The following is a 19,138-nucleotide window of genomic DNA, read 5'->3' as shown; positions in this document are numbered from 1 at the left end:
ATGGGGCCCATTTACGAGTGAGGCACCCGTTTATTATTTAACCTACTCGCAGCTACTGGGGCTTTAAAGTTAGTGTAAATTTCAAGGTTTTTGTAATATCAGTGTTTTGAGTGAAGTTGTTTATGGAATAATCAAACTCGGCAATACAGTCCCTCCATACTGAAATCGATGGCTCTGTTGTTGACAATACAATACACTCTTTATATAATCGGAAATCTTGTCCATTCTTTCCGACTTAAAAAAGTCATATCTAAACCCGCGACAGATCTAATACAAATCCTGTTCAAAATGTGTATGATCAATGACGAGGCACCAGCCGACGCCGGATGGCCTTTTGCAATCAACTGATGTCCACGAGACTGAGTAAAACAAACAATGTCGTATATTTTTAAACATCATAATCATCTCGAATGTGTTCCATATAAGGACGGTTGATGAAAATAGTTCCTATTCTACTGAAATAAGGTGAGTTATGGTTGCCTGACGTCACAGCCACTTGTAAATTTCAAACCGACGTCATTGTCACTCAAACTGATAAGCAGAATGGAAGCAGGCCAAGCTCTGATTGCCGGTGACTAATAGTAATTTCTATCGAGAGAATAATTGTTTTTACAGTTGCATCAGAATGCATGGAAAGAAAGAGTTTTTGTCCTTCTTAAATAGACAATGATACGACTTCCAAGGAATCGATATCCATGTGTATTCACATTTCTGTGGACAAGGGTGTTTTCATATCTCACGTGGGTCCACGAGCGCGTTCTTTCGATATCTTGCAGTGTTGAAATTAGAGGTGTAAAACTATCCATTTTCTAAATTGTGAATACGATGATGTTCTTTTCGGTTTGAGTTTCTCAAAGTTTTGCCATAGAACCAGCTGTGAGAGTGGAAAGTCCTAAAACTGGGTATATTTTGAACGAGCACCCGATTCAAACCTAGCCGTTTACAGCGCACTGGCATGCGCTGATGACATAACAGTGGAAATCCCCGGCCGCTGTGAAAATACTTCTTTGAAAAAGAAAGCTAGAGAGATGCTATTTCTGTAATTGTTCAGATAGCGCGTCTTTCAGATTTTGGCCACTTGTTATCAACACAGGTAACCATTTTTAGAGGGAAAACGTGAACTTGAATATACAACCGACAGAGAAAAACGTCAGTCAGCGATGAAATCAGGTCCGGGTTTAAATTTCAATGAACCCTTAAAAGTGCATGACCGATGTCGTTAAATTTCACCTTCTCACAAAAAATTGCCCGGAGCTCTTGTTTAATTCTACATTTACCCTATCAGGATGAAAAACAATATCAAAATGTATATGATGGGATTAAAGTTTCAAATATTCAACTTAAGGTAAAATGTGCCTCGGGGACAGATATTCGAATTTTCATTTTCACTCGTTACAGCATAACTTGAGGTCCAACCGATTATGAAAAAAAACACTCTGTATTTTATATATCGTTGAAACTTTAGATATAGTTTTCAATTTCCTGTTTATTATATTTTTGTTTGTCGAACAATTGTGCTCCAATGAAACAAGAAATGTTTCAATCTCCCACGTTGTTCTGATTGTTACATGTATATGGTACTGACTGTTTGTTCGTTCGACTTCTAAGGTGTGTCACTGCACAAACAGAACTCCGGTGCTAAAGGTTAATTTATCACCCATTGACCCTGCCTGAACAACTAAGGTACTGTGTTTGTCGTCACGGGGTATTCAACACAGATCTGATTCCGTTGAAATACTTTGTGTCCGAAATTGCTGGTGCCGTTGAGGAGAAATGGCTTCTGTTTAATGTTTATGTATTCAAGGTGTCATGGGAAACAGAATGAATGTTTATTTTGGCATCTTGAAAAATGAAAAATAATTAGCAGAATATAGACTAATATAATTGGATTAGGATTGAAAAACATGCCTTTAAATAAGTCAAGATTGAGACATGGTTCTTGTACAGGCAAAATGCGAACGTAGTACATCAGAGACCTTTGTGACCCTAGATGGTGAAGTGTATCTACGGAGCGAACGGTCTGACAGTATGGCGTCGGCACACCCTGATGGATATCAGTGGTCATAATCTCGCCGTATCACGCAAGCGCGCGATTTGTAAGAGCACAGGACTAATACCTGGAAAGCCTAGAATAGCACATGCGCCATTTCGGCAGGTATCGACCGCGGGGCCAAATGGACATGGCTTTACTTCAAAATGGGAAATTATTCCTGGTTATTCTCGTCTCCGGTTCGTTTTTCACATGTGCGAACTGCCAGTGGAAGAAACATTGTATCCGGGACTGCAGTCGACAGGTAGGACCGGGGCGTACCCTTAGTGCTTGCAACACATTACTGATATTTCCTATATCCTTTTTGTTTTTGTTATCACGGCCGCTGTAGTCAAGGCAATACAGGTATAATACTGCAGTGAACTTAATCCCCCTTCTGTGGGGTTCTTCACCCTCACCTCCCCAATTTCGAAAGTTTTCGAGCCACGTGACTTCACTGACAACGTTTGTGAAATTTATATTTACGTGTATCATTGAGGTAAGCTATTGCTTATCGTTCACCAACTTCAGAGAACAACATAGCTCCGGTATGCGGAACTTGGCCAAGTCTTTTTCCACCCTTGGTTTACTATTAACATATGAATAACGTGGGCGGGTAGTTGACCATAGACAGTAGGAAACGTTTCTCTACTGTCCACGATTTGACGTGATTAGGGTCAACAGAGTGTGGCCATTTCCTAACTTCTCTCTCATTTTAAAATTAACGAATACCAATTATTAATTATTAATTATTAATGTGGAAAGGTGGTAACACTATGATGGAGGGGCTTCGCTAATGTGTTTGGGTCGTGACTAAAACCAAGAAGACGTCACGACGTGACTGCTTGGCCCCAGTTCAAGTTTGAAAGGATCAACAACAACATTGTGTTCACTCATGTCTGAGATGGAAGTTATAAATTGCTTCTCCAATATTTCATTCGATACTGTACGTTTGGTATGAGCAGTCGATACAGTAGCATTTATCAAAAAGGCAGTACCGCCCAACCTACTGCGCAGACTCAAATACAATGAAACTTCAGTTCATATAGAGAGAGCATACCGAACTCAAAATATCCTCACACTCAGTTATACGTAAGAGATACAGCAAAGCTGGTCTCTGAATAGATTCATCGGGTCAAAGTAGACTTCATAGGGTCAATATGAGCTTTTTTTGCTTCGACTATTTTTTAAATTCTTATTTTCTCACCCAATTCACAGACTTACAACGCATTTTTAGTTGAACTTTTGTCACTCATTATACTAAGCAGCGTTTTTCTTAAAACGATTGGCATTGGTCATCGCGGGTGATGTATCAACAATTAGCAATAACCCGTCCTCTTAAGATCTTGCCTTTGAGTAGAATGCCGATGTCAATTTTAGAGTGTCACTTCCAAGGAAACTTGTTTCCGCATTTTTACTGATTTATCACAGCCATAGCAAGGACGGAAATCTTTGTATGATGCACAGGGTTGTATATTTGTTGGTATTTTTAGAAGAACAAGAAGTTACCGAGGGCCAAAATGCATTGGTTAAATTGGCTCGGCGACTTAAATTTTGAAATTTCAATTCTTCCCTTACATTTTATTTTTCAAGAAATCTCTGGAACAATGCTTCAACTTAAACAAATACAAAATTTATATACGCAAAGAATTGACAGCAAGATTGGCTGGGTTATGTTATTCATATCACTGTCTACCGACATATGGGTGACCAACTTACACATGAAACAACTATCCAACTGGAGAGAGAGAGAGAGAGAGAGAGAGAGAGAGAGAGAGAGAGAGAGAGAGAGAGAGAGAGAGAGAGAGAGAGAGAGAGTAAATATTGGCAGAAAACACTACTTTTGTACATAAGAGGAACATTTTCATTGGCGTATAAGACGTGTTAAGTCTTCAAGCCTACAAGAAGTTCAAATTAGTAATAATAGTCAACTTTACTTAAACTCGGTAACTTTTTCGTCCAATAAGCCAGAATTTTGAAAAGGTTTTGAATCCAATTTTTTACAGTTTTTTTTAAAGGAAATCCGCGTCCCCGATAACTGCGCATGCGTTAGTGATCACTAAAGATCATTTTTCGTACAACCGACAGAAATGAACCATTAAGATTTTTTAAACAATAACAACATATTGTCAATGTCAATAGACCATCCTTTATTATGGCGATCAGAGTTTATATTCATGTCAGTTTGCAAACAACCCACAAATTAGAGAGGTTATAACTTATTTTTTAAAAGGCATTTTTAGAAGAAATATAATCCTACTGTTTTTCTGTCACATGAGATGAAGCCATTTAAATCTTTGTATGATGCACGGGATTGTACTTTTGTTGGTATTTTTAGAAGAACGAGAAGTTACCGAGGGCCAAAATGCAGGCAACGGCTTTGTTTGTCTGGCCTACATGACAACTGTCATGTTATTGTGGCACGTCTACACATGCTACGCGGAAGTAGACAGCAGCCTGAGTGTTTAGAACCTCATCGTTGGTGTTGATTTACTGTTCAGTTAAAAGTATCTCGTCACGAAACCGGTGACGTAACATTATGCTTGAGTTACTGTGAAGCGTACTAACATTGCTCTTGCTGGGTGGCATGTGGGTCATCGAACTTCTGTATGTCATGATGTACCTGTGCAAGAATCAGACTGCATCATGTTAGGGAATACAAGCCGCATTAAAATATGCCAAACATTGACCATTGTTATGACCTGTCACATAAATAAACTTACATTGTGCTTTTACGAAAAAGATACAGTAGCGAATCAAGTCTGTAACGAAACAATTTCACTACAGTCCTTAGTTCGGAAGACAGTCCATAAAAGCAGGAGCGACCATTTCGCCACCAAAATAGTGTCCTGAGATGCCCTTTTCGCTGAAGTAAAGTCGAGCATAAACATCAAATGCACGCAATTAGACTAGAGCATCAATCATTTGGCATTTATCTGTACTTTGCCCGGGCGTGAACGGTTACATGTAAACCAGCTCGTTTCGCGATCACCGGAGGCTAATTGTCCGCATGACAGTCCATGCTGAAGTTTAATTCTGTTATGATATTACACAATATTACATGTAATTGGCAAGACAGAACTTGGGCAAATCTAGCACACGGGTGGAAAATAATTCCGAATGAATAGCCCAATGACTTGCTGATTTGACTATTTCAGGTAGCTGGTGAACTCTGGCCTTGCAGCATTTATGACTACAGTAAGTCTATTCACCCTATTATATGTATCTTTTTGTGGAACAACAAAGCATTTGGTTGGACGCCTATCAGGCTACAGCTGTACAGTGAAACACTGCCATGATTGATTTCTCCGGCATGAGTCATATGCAAAAAATCGTGGAGGCTATTTAGAACAATTTCTCTTGTTTGTTTTGTTGGATGCGTTAGAGATTCAGTAAATATTTACGAGCTTATGAACGCGTGTAGTATGCACTTTTGTCAATCTGTCTGTCTGTCTGTCTTCTGTATGCAATGTATGTATGTCTGTCTGTCTGTCTTCTGTATGTATGTATGTATGTATGTATGTATGTATGTATGTATGTATGTATGTATGTATGTATGTATGTACGTACGTACGTATGTATGTATGTATGTCTTTTCTGTGTTTCAGTCTGTTACCAAACTTAAGCGTTTGAAATAATTCTTCTGAAATACGATCACATCTATCGATAACAGCTATCACTTCGATTCGAAATTCTACAATTCCTCTCTTTCAGGCGACATAACGGGTAACGAGTGCTCAGCAATCCCAATCTTCGACCCAGTTCCCCTGAATGAGTTGCCATCACAACCAGACGATGTCAACGTCAGTGTGTACCAGTATAGCGACGACTCAAAGCTGTATCCAGCTCTGAACATCACCGTAGTAATAGACTTAACAACAGGTACTGCGTGAGCAAAGTCTGTTACGTTGCAATTTTGTCAACAATACGGATGGTGGAGTTGATCCCATGTACCGCGGATATTGTTTCTGTGCCTTTCTTTCTGGTTATTTTCTGTTTCCGCACGTTGACTTTTCAGCTACTTACCTGTCTGTACCCCTCGCCGCCACCCCCCTCTCTCTCTGATTAAACATTTTCTAAAGAATCTTCTTTCTTTAAAGGGTCATCAAACTTGAAGGGCATAAGGTTTATTCTTCGTGGTTTGACCCAAAACAGCCATGTTTACAACTATTTCTCCAAACAAGTGTGCCGAACATACGACCTGTCGGATGCAGACACAAGGTGGAAGGAAGGGGTAAGTCGAATGACAGCCGTCTTCTAAATTTTGATAGACCGTGCAAGTCCTGGTAACTTTCTGCATAACGGATTCAAATGACACCAACTACAAGATCCTGTAATGTTTAAGTGTAATTTCGCTGTAAAAATAATGCAAACGTAATTTTCAAAGCCGAAAAATAATACTTTGCATCCCAAAACTTTAGATTAAGACTTTCGTGAAAGTTCAGTTCACATCATTTGCCATAAACTGGTTACTTTAATTACGTAACCTTTATGGATACAGCGAAACTTGTATCAGATTTGAAAATTTGGCGATCATATTTGTAATACACAGAAGGTCAGTATAAAAGCAACTCTTCGGTCACACAAAGCGGCGTGTGAGATACATTTCCAATCGCCATACCATCTGACTCTACACAGTCTTTCTGCAATTAATTATGATTGCTGAATTTTACCATAATTTATATGCACATACGACGCTCTTTCTGAACAACAATGACGACAGTGTATAACCGCATCGCAAATTGGATAGCTTTGCACTATAGGGAATCTGCAGCAAACAAAATACTTAAATTTGTAGTTTTGTTCAAGATAAATCTTGCTATACTAATATCTGCTCAATGACAGTGTAAAGTCGAAGATTCTCACTTTTAGATAAAATGAGTTTTTGAGTATCTATAGAATATATTTAGAATCATCAGCACCTGGAGTGATATATATATATATATATATATATATATATATATATATATATATTGTTTGAATGTTTGAGAGTGTGTGTCGACGAGAGCAATGGAATGATCTTACAATTTCAAAATGTCAAAATTTGTTAACACACAGGTTCCAAGTAAATTACTTTTCTACTACGACTGTTTCAAAGTGTCGCCGCACTCAACGTATCACGTGGAGGTTCTCCTCCTGCCGGTAGCGGTAACTGGAGATCGGAAGAGAGTCTTTAAAAAAATTAACACTCCAAGTGAGTAGGTTTTTAGCTCCCATAGCCATATGTATATATGGCAATGGAAGCTATTCTTATAGGCTAGGAAAATGTCTGTATGTATGTATGTATGTCTGTATGTCTGTATGTCTGTATGTCTGTATGTCTGTATGTCTGTCCGTCAACATCAAAAACTCCAAAACCGCTGTACATTTCATCTTGATATTTGGTGTGTACATGGATGATGGGCTGTAGATGAGATTTTGTTCAAATGAAGTTGTCATTGCCAAAAATATGCAAATTAAGTGAAAAAATGTAAAAACAGTCAAAATTGAAAAACTCAATAACCACTGAGCAGATTACATGAAAATTAGCATGTAAGTACTTTGGGCTGACATGAAATGATTGTGCGCATCTTGGGTCAGTATCTTGGACTTGCTATTTTTCATGAATTTTTTTGTAATTTTTTTCCCATTTTTGGTCAAAAAATCTCCTGCTCTGAAACCACCAGTCCGATTGATTTGAAACTTGGTATGGAAGTGCATAGGAGTGACCTTTCCCAAATTTGGGCAAATCGTGGTGAAATTTGCATATTTTTATTTACACGTCCATAGACTCCCATGTATAAGGTAGATCTCCATAGACTCCCATGTATAAGGTCACAAAAAATAAAAATTTAGTTTCTCACCGTATTCATATTGCAAAAAGGATGCAGTGACACAATTTTTAGTCCCCACGGATGAAGTCCAGTGAGCTTATAGATTGGGTCATGTCCGTCTGTTCGTCCATCCGTGAGTCCATCCGTTCACGCAGATATCTCGGATATTTTGACAAAATGTCATGTGACCTTGATGACCTTTGATCTCAAATATACATATTTGTCCATAACTCAGTAACCACAAGTGCTACACCCTTCATGTTTGGTATGATTGGACACCTTATGACGCCACATACTGTACCTCAATAATTATGCGCATATCTCATTCTGAGCGAGCCAATAGAGCTGGATGTCTGATTTTTGGTATATAGGGATAACTATAGGAGAGAAATTTTTTGACTAAATGTCATGTGACCTCGATGACCTTTTACCTAAAATATATGTTTATGTCAATAAATAAGTAACCACAAGTGCTATGTCCTTTGTATTTAGTAGGATGGGAGACCTTATGACAACACACGCTTTACCTCATTAATTATGTACACATCTAATTCTGGGCAAGCGAATAGAGCTAGAGATCTGATTTTTTGGCATATAGGGATTAATTAGCAATATAATTTTTTTTCAAAATGTCATGTGACCTCGATGACCTTTGACCTTGATTATACATATATATGCATATCTCAGTAACCACAAGTTCTATACCCTCCAATTTTGATAGGATATTAGACCTTAAGATGTCACATCTTGTACCTCATTTATAATGCACATATGTATTTCTTGGCTGGCCAATACTGCTAGAGGTCTGATCTTTTTTCCTGATTTAGAACCATAACTAGACATGCCTCATGTGTTTCAAATTGGGAACAACGACATAGACCTATGTGCCCATAGATCTCAACATATACACTCCAGTGATACTTCTTAATGACCACATTTTCCTGCCCCATCAAGACTAATACTCCTATTACAAGTGGGGACTATGTCATTGTAAATGACTTGTTGATTAATGGTTGTATCACAGTATTCGATATATCTAATTCTGTATTTTTTCCATTTTATATTCTGAATAATTACATTAAACATATTTCACTGTCTCCAGTACATTTCATTTAAGTATTTTCACTTCATGCACTTTATCCCTTTCACACATGTTCAAATATCTGACCAGAGAACAAACACTAAATAGTCCAGGATGGGAGCTACAGTGTCATTGACGCTATTTTTTCCAGATACCGATCATCGGATCGCAAAGTATGAAAGCCCATAAGGGATATTTTTGTGAGAAAAAAATAATTTGCCACGAGGTACTATCACGTGCGCACGAGAATCTATCTCGTGGCCACGAGAAAGTATCTGGTGCGCACCAGATACTTTCAAGGGCGCACAAGATAGTATCTCGTGTGCACGAGATACTAATTATTTTTTCTCTCACAAAAATGTCCCTTACGGGCCTTCCATAGCAAAGTGATAGAATGAGGATGATAATTGAATGAACACTTCCCTTAAAAGTGCCAGCGGTAACGATGAACATGACCGGGGGGGGGGGGGAGGTGGACAGAATTATTGAACTCAACCAAGTTTCTCAGGGGACTATCAGCCCCATGTCTTCAAATTTCGAACAACACGTAAAAGTGGCTAGGGGAACAGTTGGCAAACCGTAATCTAATACAAGGGACACACGTCACTGTGTCACTGCAATGGGCAGATAATGCATATTGTAGACGAACATTTAAATTGAGTTGTCGTCAAATCATCCACTTCTAACTATACATTGTCTTGAAATGATATTTGCAAGGTTCATTATTCAGACCAAGAGCGGCATCTAAAAAAGTTATGGTCCACGTTCACATAATTTTGTATTTGAATCTCTTGCCTTTGAGTCACTTAATTTATCGAGCTCGCTCTATGCCATCTGTTAGGGCGTCAGCTAGGCCCAGGGCCATTCTGAACCGTTCACACAAACGACTTGGGCCTCGTTGCGCGCGGGCATGCGTTCACGTTCTTCATGTTAAAACTTGCACTGACCATGGATGTAAAAAATAGATCTATTTTTTACAAACTTGCACTGACGCAGAGGTGACTCTGTAGTGTGAACATAGTGATTATAACATACTTCACTTATGACCCATACATGTTTATCCTCTGATTTTTCCGCAGCGTGTGAAGAAGTTCATGATTTTTACGAATGCGGAGGAAGTCAAAAGAGTGGCAACGAAGTTGTGCCAGGTAGCAATGAGTCATTATCTGGTGTGTAATTTATACTCTCTTCTGTAACTACCAAGTACGCTGGCCCATGTTGGTTGATTTAATTCCGATCTGTTCTTTTATAAAGTTTAAAGGTAACTCGGCCCTTGAAATTGAAGGACTCAAACTTTTGCTGAAACATCCCTCAAACTTTTAAGATAGTTGAACCATTCTCTTACCAAATAAGGAATGAAAATCAGAGGTCACAGTGCAGAGAAACAAATCATCTAATATTAATCGATATTTGAAATTTAAAAATGGCCACCATGCCTGCATGAACACTATGGGGAAAATGACATTTTCAAAAACTAAGACTGTAAATTTTTTTCTTACTCCAAGAACTTTAAAATAAGCTCCCACAATTGGTAGACCAGAAAAGTATCGAAAAATTGAGTCCTATAAGTCCCTGAGGCACATACATTGTACTTATAATATTGTATTGGTTTAAATAAAATGCTATTTTAACCGTTTACCAGGCGCTTCCAGGTGGGGACCTTCAAATTACACGATACGGACTGTCTATGACACAGTGTATTTGAGTTTCAACTTGCCCCCACCAGAACTGCATCTGAATTGGTTCAAGGTTGTGCTGTACAAAGGAAATTACATCATCAGCAATCACGTGATTAACAATACGTCAGTAAGTATGTTTACTTTCGTGGAATTTCTGCGTTATTGTTTTCGATGAAGCACTAATCAAAAGAGCTAATGGAGCTTCAAAAATTGAAGTTTTTTCCAGGTTGTTTGGCTAAATGTCTCAAAATGGGAATCTTTTATCTAGGTAAAATGTTTTTTGTAATTCTGATAACGTTTATGAACTCAAAAATAATAGAAAACCAAATTTACTCAGTATATCATAAGGATGGATGACTGAATTATATTAACTTGCACTGTTCTCTTCCAACAAGGCATTGGAAAACAGCATCACGGGAAGAGCCATAGATGAGCATGCGCTGATAGGTAATGGCAGCATGGTGACCAGCATCTTCTACAATGTGACCCCTGGCGAGCACATGTTGAAGGTATAAAGCTGCTTGCATTAACAAACACCTCGGGGAGGGGGTGGAATTCTAAAAAATAGTTCGCATATTTTTTTCAAATGCACCCTTACAAACTTTAACTCACAATGTAGTCAAGTCCCCCCTTCTGACTTGCTATAATTTTGAAGTCCCCCTCTCAAAGGAAGGCAAAATGTGGCCGATATAGTGCTCCGTCAAAAAATGTCAAATCATAATACATGGGAGTCTGTTGGGCAAATTACTAACATTTCCCCCATCAAAAACTATATCTCTACTTGGATATGTAATTGCTTTTTGGATTTCATCGGTTATAGACGTTTAATAACTGATATAAATGCAGTTGATTAGCATAAGGTAGTGTAAGAAATTTAACTTTGGAATTTCACCGAAAATGTTAATCTACTGTACATTAGAGTCTATGAGAAAACTGAATATTTTTTCACAATACCAGAATAACTAACTCTGTGCTTTTATAAGTGTTTGACAATTGATACAAGTGTACTCGATTCAAATAGTAGGTTTGAAAGTTCAGACGTGGACAACAAATATGATATTCATTAATTCACTTCTCATGGTAAAGTATGAGATGTTTTCTATGACAAAACTTGCTATATGTGTAATATATAAATATATTGACTTTTAGCTTGTAATAAGTTTCTCGATAAACAATAATAGTGCTCTCACAATTTCAAGCCAAACTATAAATGAAGGTAAACATTACAGCTATTGTCCCTTTCATGATCACATAAGAAAGGTTTAGAAACAGGATGACCTCCCTCACCTGTCCGACAAACTGGACACAATGAACTTATTTGTACAAGGACATGCAGGTGTACCTTTTGGCCAATCAAGTTTGTTTTGTTCTGTGTATCGACTGCAGTTTCTTGTTCTACTCCCACAGCATGCTAGAATATCTGTTTAGCAAATACTCTGTATATGTAAGTGTAAAGATCATAATCATTGTTACTGATAACAAATGGATTCTAGTCTGGACTTGAATTCAATTTTAAACAATAATAATGCTGGCTGTATAGATATGGCTATGCTGGACTTTTCATCACGCTGTAGGGAGTAGAACCAGAAACTGCAGTGGATATACGAAACAAAACCACACAAATATGAGCCAAATGTTATAGCTTAAATTGACAACCCAAAAAATAGTTAATATCAATCAGAGACAGTTTTGGCTGCAGTTCCCAGTAAGTCCCCAAATCCTTTCAAGTGCCCCAACATACCCTTATTATTTTCAATTCCCCGTCAGTTCTCCCGCCCCCACCAGAGGTGTTTGTGTATGCAGCCTAAATTGGTTCCAAACTACTCCTCAATTTCAAAAAAATTAATCTTTGAAACAAGAGAGTAAAGCACCAAAAGTTTGATCAAATGAAACTGATTGTCTGTACACCATCTTTATTCGTTTTCTGTTCAATGATCATGGTACCAGCGTTTTGGCCATACATGAAGCCGATTCCCGGAACATGTTTATGTTCTCCTTATTTCAACTCTCACATTTAACTTTATTGCTGAAACTTGTGTAGACCTAAAAGCCTGGTTGATTTTCATCTTTAGGGACCGAGCACAATTAACGGCAGGGGGCGGAAGAGAAAATAGGGGGGGGCACGAAAAAAAATGAGTGTTCTTGGGGTAGGCCATGAAAATTTCAGGGAAGGTAAGGGATGGGCCACCAAAATTTTTTACACCATGACAGACAGAGAATATTTTTCAGCATTTTTATTCCTTCTTGAAGCTGGATTTCCTTGTTACACTTCTTGTAGCATGATGAAATACCAAGTCTTAAACCTCACAATGCAGTTGTTATGTGAAAATTAGCAATATTATTATTGAAAATTGACTTCATTTGTCAACAATAATAATGGTTGGTAATGATACAGAGGCTAGGTTGAAACTAGCTATTTCATCATGCTATAGGAAGAACTAGAATACATAGTGGACACACAGGAAAAAATACTGAAAAAAAGGAGAAAAATGGCATTAATGGGTCTTTCATATAGTTAGCCCATGAAGGACTATTCCAATGGCAGACTGTCATTACAGTGGAGTAACATTGAATATCTTGGGTAGTCATAGAAAGGCAGACACTGGGTTGTAGAAAGTGCATTGAAATCACAATGGTCATGTTATACATTTCCCCCCAACATCTTTGTACTTGGTATCTGCTTTTATGCTGTGTACCTCTTCCAGACCATTCATGTTTATATTTGCTTTAGTGACAATTGTTGCTCTTTTTGTTCAAAGTGTGTTCTATTTTGATCTCCTGCCTTGGAGTATGCATCATTTGGAAAGGTATTGAGGGTCAGTAGCTGTACATAATTTGGCTATTTTTTAGTATTTTGTGTTCTGTGTGTTTCACTTGAAGTTCTTATTTTACTCAGAGTATGATGAAATGCACAATATTGAGCTTGTTAGACTAACTTGGAGATGTGCAGTGAACACTGTCATCATTAAAAATAATTCATGTATAAATCAATGCTTCAACTATAACAACTATAACAGCACTGAATGAACTTGTAGATTGTTTATAAGGTATTTGGTAATTTCATCATTCTTTGAGATTAAAATAGCACAACACAATACTGAAAAGTAGCTGTAGGTGTTACAAGTAGTAAAGCTTGAACATTTGTTATTTTGTTTGTTTATTATTTATATATTTATTTGTTTATTATTTATTTCAAGAATGCAAGAATGTTGTTTTCACTAAAGCATATATTAAAAGTTATAAGGATTATATATATGTGTACAACTTTGTACCTATGTAATCTTTCTTTTTTGGGGAGGGGGCCACAAAAATTTTGTTGCCGGTGATGGGAGGGGGGCACTAAAATTTTTGCTGGTGTTAGGAGGGCTGTAAAAAATATATGCACCATATATTTTCTCTTCCAGCCCCCCTGCCGTTAATTGTGCTCGTTCCCTTATATCAAACATAAGGTCAGCTAATGCGTTCAAAGGGAAACGAATAAGTTAAACTTGGTGTCACTGATGAATGTTGCATACGTAAATCGCCAGAAACATTACTTTAGCGTGAAGTTCAACCATCTCATGTGTACCCCCATGGTTCGACTAAGCTTTCTATAATCCACTCCTCCAGGTGCAACCAATACCAATTCCGCCATCGGTCTGTGACCCTCTAAACGAGTGCATAGTGACGTCATTCCCGAACTTCCTGGTCATAGGTAAGATGTATTTTCTATTGGTTTTCCATTTTTCACATTGATTACTTCATAACTTTTTCAGAAATTAGAGCTCTTCCATATGTTTCTTTTGTATGGCAGCCGACCCTTGCAAGCCCAACCCATGTGGTCACTATGGGAACTGCAGTTCGTTTGAAGAAAATTACAATTGTACATGTGACGGTGATTCTTACGATGCTAATGGAACTTGTATTGTTTATGGTGAGTTGCTATGGTTATTTGTAATCAGCCGGGACACCATTTTGTATGTATATCTGTAACAATCTATCGCCAGTCATTACCTGTGAGTTTTTGATCACTACCAAGTGATAATTATCACCACCACCACCGTCATCATCGACGTCAATGCCTTCACTTCAATTCATACATCACGCATTAACCTGTTCACCCCCAATTCCCTGTAAACGTGTCCAAGATCATCATTGATAACAATTGGTTTGGGCAAAACCATGGTGGTGAAAGGGTTAAGCCCTCTAATATACCCCACGGCGCCATCACTATATTCATTTCTCTTCTTCTTCTCTGGCAATCCGGGCAAGCTGCGGCCCCGAGTCGAATATTTGTTGAACTTTCGACTGTCTTTGGCACTCGGGTGCTTTATCATCATTTACGGGTGAAAATTACTCCGTGGCAGTATTCAGTTTGTTTTGACTTAACGCTGATGTCTCACGATCTTGATATTTTCCAGGATATACCATGTCTTTCTACAATGACAAGATGGATTTTTTGTGGGTTTTTGTGGTTGCCGGCATTGTCTGTGCTCTCATTCTTGTGTACGTGATGAAGCGCATGTACGGAAAGCTCAAACAACAGCAGAGCGACGAACATCAACTGATACCAGGTGAGAACAACTACTTTAGATGCAGTATAGGGATGCTGACATGTTAATACGTGTAGAAGGGAAGCCATCGGTAGATGTCTGGGATGGCTTGCTGACTTGGTGGGGGGCGGGTGGATGGATGGATGGATGGATAGATAGATAGAAAGGCGGGTGACTAAATATATTTTGTGTATTATTAAAAGATGTGTCATATTTTAAAAACATTTGACTGATTTTGTGATGAGTACGAGGATGATGATTTTGGGAAGGTGTAAAATGAGATCAATCGTGTCTAGCCCACAGAAACAACAGTAACTGCTGTTTGAACTGAAGGGTATATCCATTGAAAAAGCCTGTGGCAAATCTTTGACCTTTATGAACCAGTGAAAAGGATTTGTCTCACCATTGTATATAATGTGACAGAAATAAAAATGAGCCGTATGTCGTCATTTTTACACGAATTTAGTTGAAAGAAATGACCTAATATTTTCATGGTATCACAAGCTTTTCTTCACACAAATGACTTCTTCAGCTAAATTTAACGGCAATCTCTAAACTCTTTCTCAACAGTACCCTCACCTTACTCACCTGTAGTTATTCATCCCGAATCTCCGCACGTTCTAGTTGTGTATTCTAAGGATTGCTCCCAGTACAACCACCTGGTCGAAGCCACCTGCGAAGTATTGCGTCGACAACTAGGATGTGACGTCACTTCAGATTTTTGGGAATCTGGTGAAATTGCAAGAAAAGGCCTTGCGCCATGGCTCACGGACCAGTTCAGAAAATCTAGCAAAATCCTGTTTCTAGCGTCCAAGGGCAGCAGAATCGAATGGGAGTCAATGTGCAGCGAAAGCCACGAAGTCAATACCAACAACGGCATGTTCAGGGTTGCCATGGATTTCATCAGCGGCGATGCCGCCGAAGGTATACACTGTGAACGACGCGGCAAGTACGTGTGCGCCCACTTTCCGTTCTCTGACGCTGGTGATGTCCCCGATGTGCTGAGAAACTTCGGCCGTCCTAACGTCTACGCATTACCAAGACAATTGAAATCCCTGTATTTCGAATTAATGGGTTTACAAGAGAGATCACGTGATACAACAAGGATTGTCAACGAACACGACATAGACAACAGGCTATCGAACACTGAGGAGGGTAGGGCTTGGCAGACAGCGATAGCTGTAATGACGAGCTATGACTCCGCCTATCCCTCTTGGTACGAGGACTTACATGGAAGTTCTCCTAACTTACACGAGGGGAGGGACTCCGACGTTGACGGAGAAGAACAGGAACCCTTAAACCCTTCAAATGGCCCGGAGTATTTTGAAGTCTAGAGAAAGGACAAATCAGTACAAATACGAAATAATCTTGACTGTCCGCCAGCATTTATTTCACAAGCGAAAACGTAAACAGTTGAAATGCCCACCTATTTTTTCCGCCGTCGCCAGTGCACAACTTCCCGCACTTCGCAGGTAACGAGGCCCTGATGTTATACGTCTCAAACCTGTTAGTTCAGCGACTACTACCATCGGGATAACTACGGGGTACGCAATACTATCGGAGTATTTTTGATTTGGGTAGGACGAAGTGAGTGTCACAGAAATGTAATGTATTTGTAGTCGATGGCTTCCCTGTTGCTCTACCTATAACAAATGGATTATATTGAACATTGCTAAACCCATATTGCGCTCGGTTGATAAAACGAGAAACATGCATTATAGTCAACTGTCAGCCATAGTGCGACTTTGTGTGCACGAATACAAGTACTGTTGCTTGAAAATCGGTGTTTTACAGAATATTTATTGTCTGTCTTTTTCGGTAGTCAGCACACATGATATTTTGCGCACTAGGGTTTCACGATCATGAATCGAAAACCAGTAGGGATTGGAATCTCACTTTTGCGTAAATAGAACGTAAACAAGCAAAGGTTTGCACACGAAAAAATGGTACGCTCCAATACTGGTTTATTACCAGTAATTCGTCTCTCAACTGACACGCTTTGTGTCGTCTATTTTCAAAAGTTGCTTTACTTTGCAGCTGTCAGCCTAGCATCAAAACGTTAATTACAGAATAGAGTCGAATTCCAGTATCCACTCTGGTAACATGTAAGCAGCTAGCCACCCAAACTGTATAATTTATTACTGACTTTGAGCCAGAGTTCCGCATTTTCTAAAGGCCACCAGTGGTGTACACGGAATTGTCGCATATATTGATAGAATACATTTATTATAGTCTTGACAGACTTGTTGTTGCACAGAGTCTGGGCTAAGTAGAGGTAGTACTTCAGCTCTATTGCACTTCCGTAAAACTTTATTAATGTAATCATTTACGAGAGTACTGTAGCAAGATTTTTCATTTACAAATCAGTTACTTATAGGTTTTAAGAAAGCCAGTAGAATCCCATATACCATTGCGTGCTTCCCTTCCACTTTATAATATTATTGGCTATGCCTTACCTGGACTTTTTTAACACAGATGAACGTTTACATGGACTTGTTTTATATGGAGTCGACTAACTTTTACACAGACCTGCTTTATATGGACAAACGCATATACGGACTTGTCCTGGCAAATTTAAAGTATTACGGAGAACATGAATGGTTTTATGTTTGTTATTAAAACTTGAGAAAAATGAGACGATTATTATGTGTCTGTAAATATTTTTATTGTGTGTGTGTGTGTCTCAGAAAGACAGACGGTCAGAAATGATTACATAGACAGAAACAGTGGGAGAGAGAGCACTTGCTTTAGAACTATTTTATATTCCATGTCATATTTAACTTCATCGATCGTGTCTCGGCATTAATTTGAGGAGTCTACATGGTTTATCTGGCCTTGATAAAATTGTTTGGTCCGACTCCATTCCATTCTTTTCAACTCAGAAAATTACCGTCGAGTTTTCAATCCTCTCTATCCAAACATTAGACTGGCCCCCAGTTGCTTGGCTTTTCTAGGCAAGGAGTTAGTGTGTGGGCCAATGCTTTCACCCCACGATCTATGCAACTGCGAATAACGCGACAGTCAGCTAGCTTATTCCTGCAGTATATTCTCTTCTGATATTTGTAAGCCTACGGACTTTGAACTAAGTCTACCACAACATGGGTACTGCTTGTACTGTGCAATTAAATCACAATAACTGTTAATTATGATTATATTACCATGCCCTGTTCGTCATATTCTAATTGGTTGAGCTGAATCACGTGACAGACCTAAACTACACAACTTCACAAGTAATGGTTCCGTTTACATGCCCGTGAATACAAATAATAATATTATCACCGTATCTGTACAGCTAAAACGTAACTTGTGATTTGTACAAAAATCACAATCGATCACAAAACAAATGAAGCTATTGTGGGTCAAGTTTAGACACTTTTTTCAAATCCAAATTTGCATAATTTTTACAGCGGGCGTCACAGCGTAGTACACAAGATCGGGTGCCCCGTTGTCTTTCGCGAGCCTCAGGGAAATTTTCGTAAATTTCGACGGTTTTCTTGGGTTTGTTGATAATATAATGGAAATAACAGACTCCCATTAACCATTAAAGTTTGTTTATTGGCTCGGGTGAGAGGAAAGCCAAAATTAATGGGCTCGGATCGTCCGTTAATTTTTCGATTTCCTCTCGCCCTTGCCAATAAATAAACCAGTAATGGTTGGGGTGTCGCCCTTTATTTCTGTAATATAACGTCATCAATGGTTTATCAGTATTGATATTGAGAACAAAAGAGACTCTCCGAAGGCCTGTCACTAAGCGTGTGCTTACCTTTAATACAAAAATAAATCACACATCAGTCACTTCCCTCTTTTAGAATGCAGAAGCCAAATTTTAAGGATAAACTATTTGTGCACCATTCAATGCTCGGCCATGGCGCCTTCAGTGGAAACGAATACCCATGCATGATCCAGTTTTTCTGCGAATTTTTTGATTCGGTGACCGCGGGAGTTGGTTTGACTAGAGTGATTATATTTTGGAGTAGCTATCGTGATTTAGACAATGGGACCTC

General features: G+C 38.7%; 1 protein-coding gene across 2 annotated transcripts; it reads left to right on the top strand.

Annotated features, from left to right (window-relative positions):
* Positions 1-1,996: 1,996 nt before the first annotated feature.
* LOC139135705 (uncharacterized) lies at positions 1,997-17,774 on the top strand. 2 transcript variants are annotated; one of them, XM_070703337.1, is made up of 12 exons: positions 1,997-2,294; positions 5,188-5,227; positions 5,744-5,911; positions 6,130-6,263; positions 7,088-7,223; positions 10,003-10,092; positions 10,566-10,729; positions 10,998-11,111; positions 14,212-14,296; positions 14,396-14,515; positions 15,003-15,155; positions 15,705-17,774. In XM_070703337.1, the coding sequence occupies exons 1-12, from the start codon at positions 2,139-2,141 to the stop codon at positions 16,466-16,468; spliced, it is 2,124 nt and encodes a 707-aa protein (XP_070559438.1). In that variant the 5' UTR covers positions 1,997-2,138; the 3' UTR covers positions 16,469-17,774. The 2 variants fall into 2 exon arrangements, with proteins under 2 accessions (XP_070559438.1, XP_070559439.1); XM_070703338.1 differs by having other exon boundaries at positions 2,014-2,294; positions 10,003-10,071.
* The last annotated feature ends 1,364 nt before the right edge of the window (positions 17,775-19,138 follow it).

This window comes from Ptychodera flava, chromosome 6 (genome assembly GCF_041260155.1).
Source record: "Ptychodera flava strain L36383 chromosome 6, AS_Pfla_20210202, whole genome shotgun sequence".
NCBI classification, from domain to species: Eukaryota; Metazoa; Hemichordata; class Enteropneusta; family Ptychoderidae; genus Ptychodera; species Ptychodera flava.
Note: the sequence above shows the minus strand (reverse complement) of the source record. Positions and strands in the feature narration are given on the sequence as shown.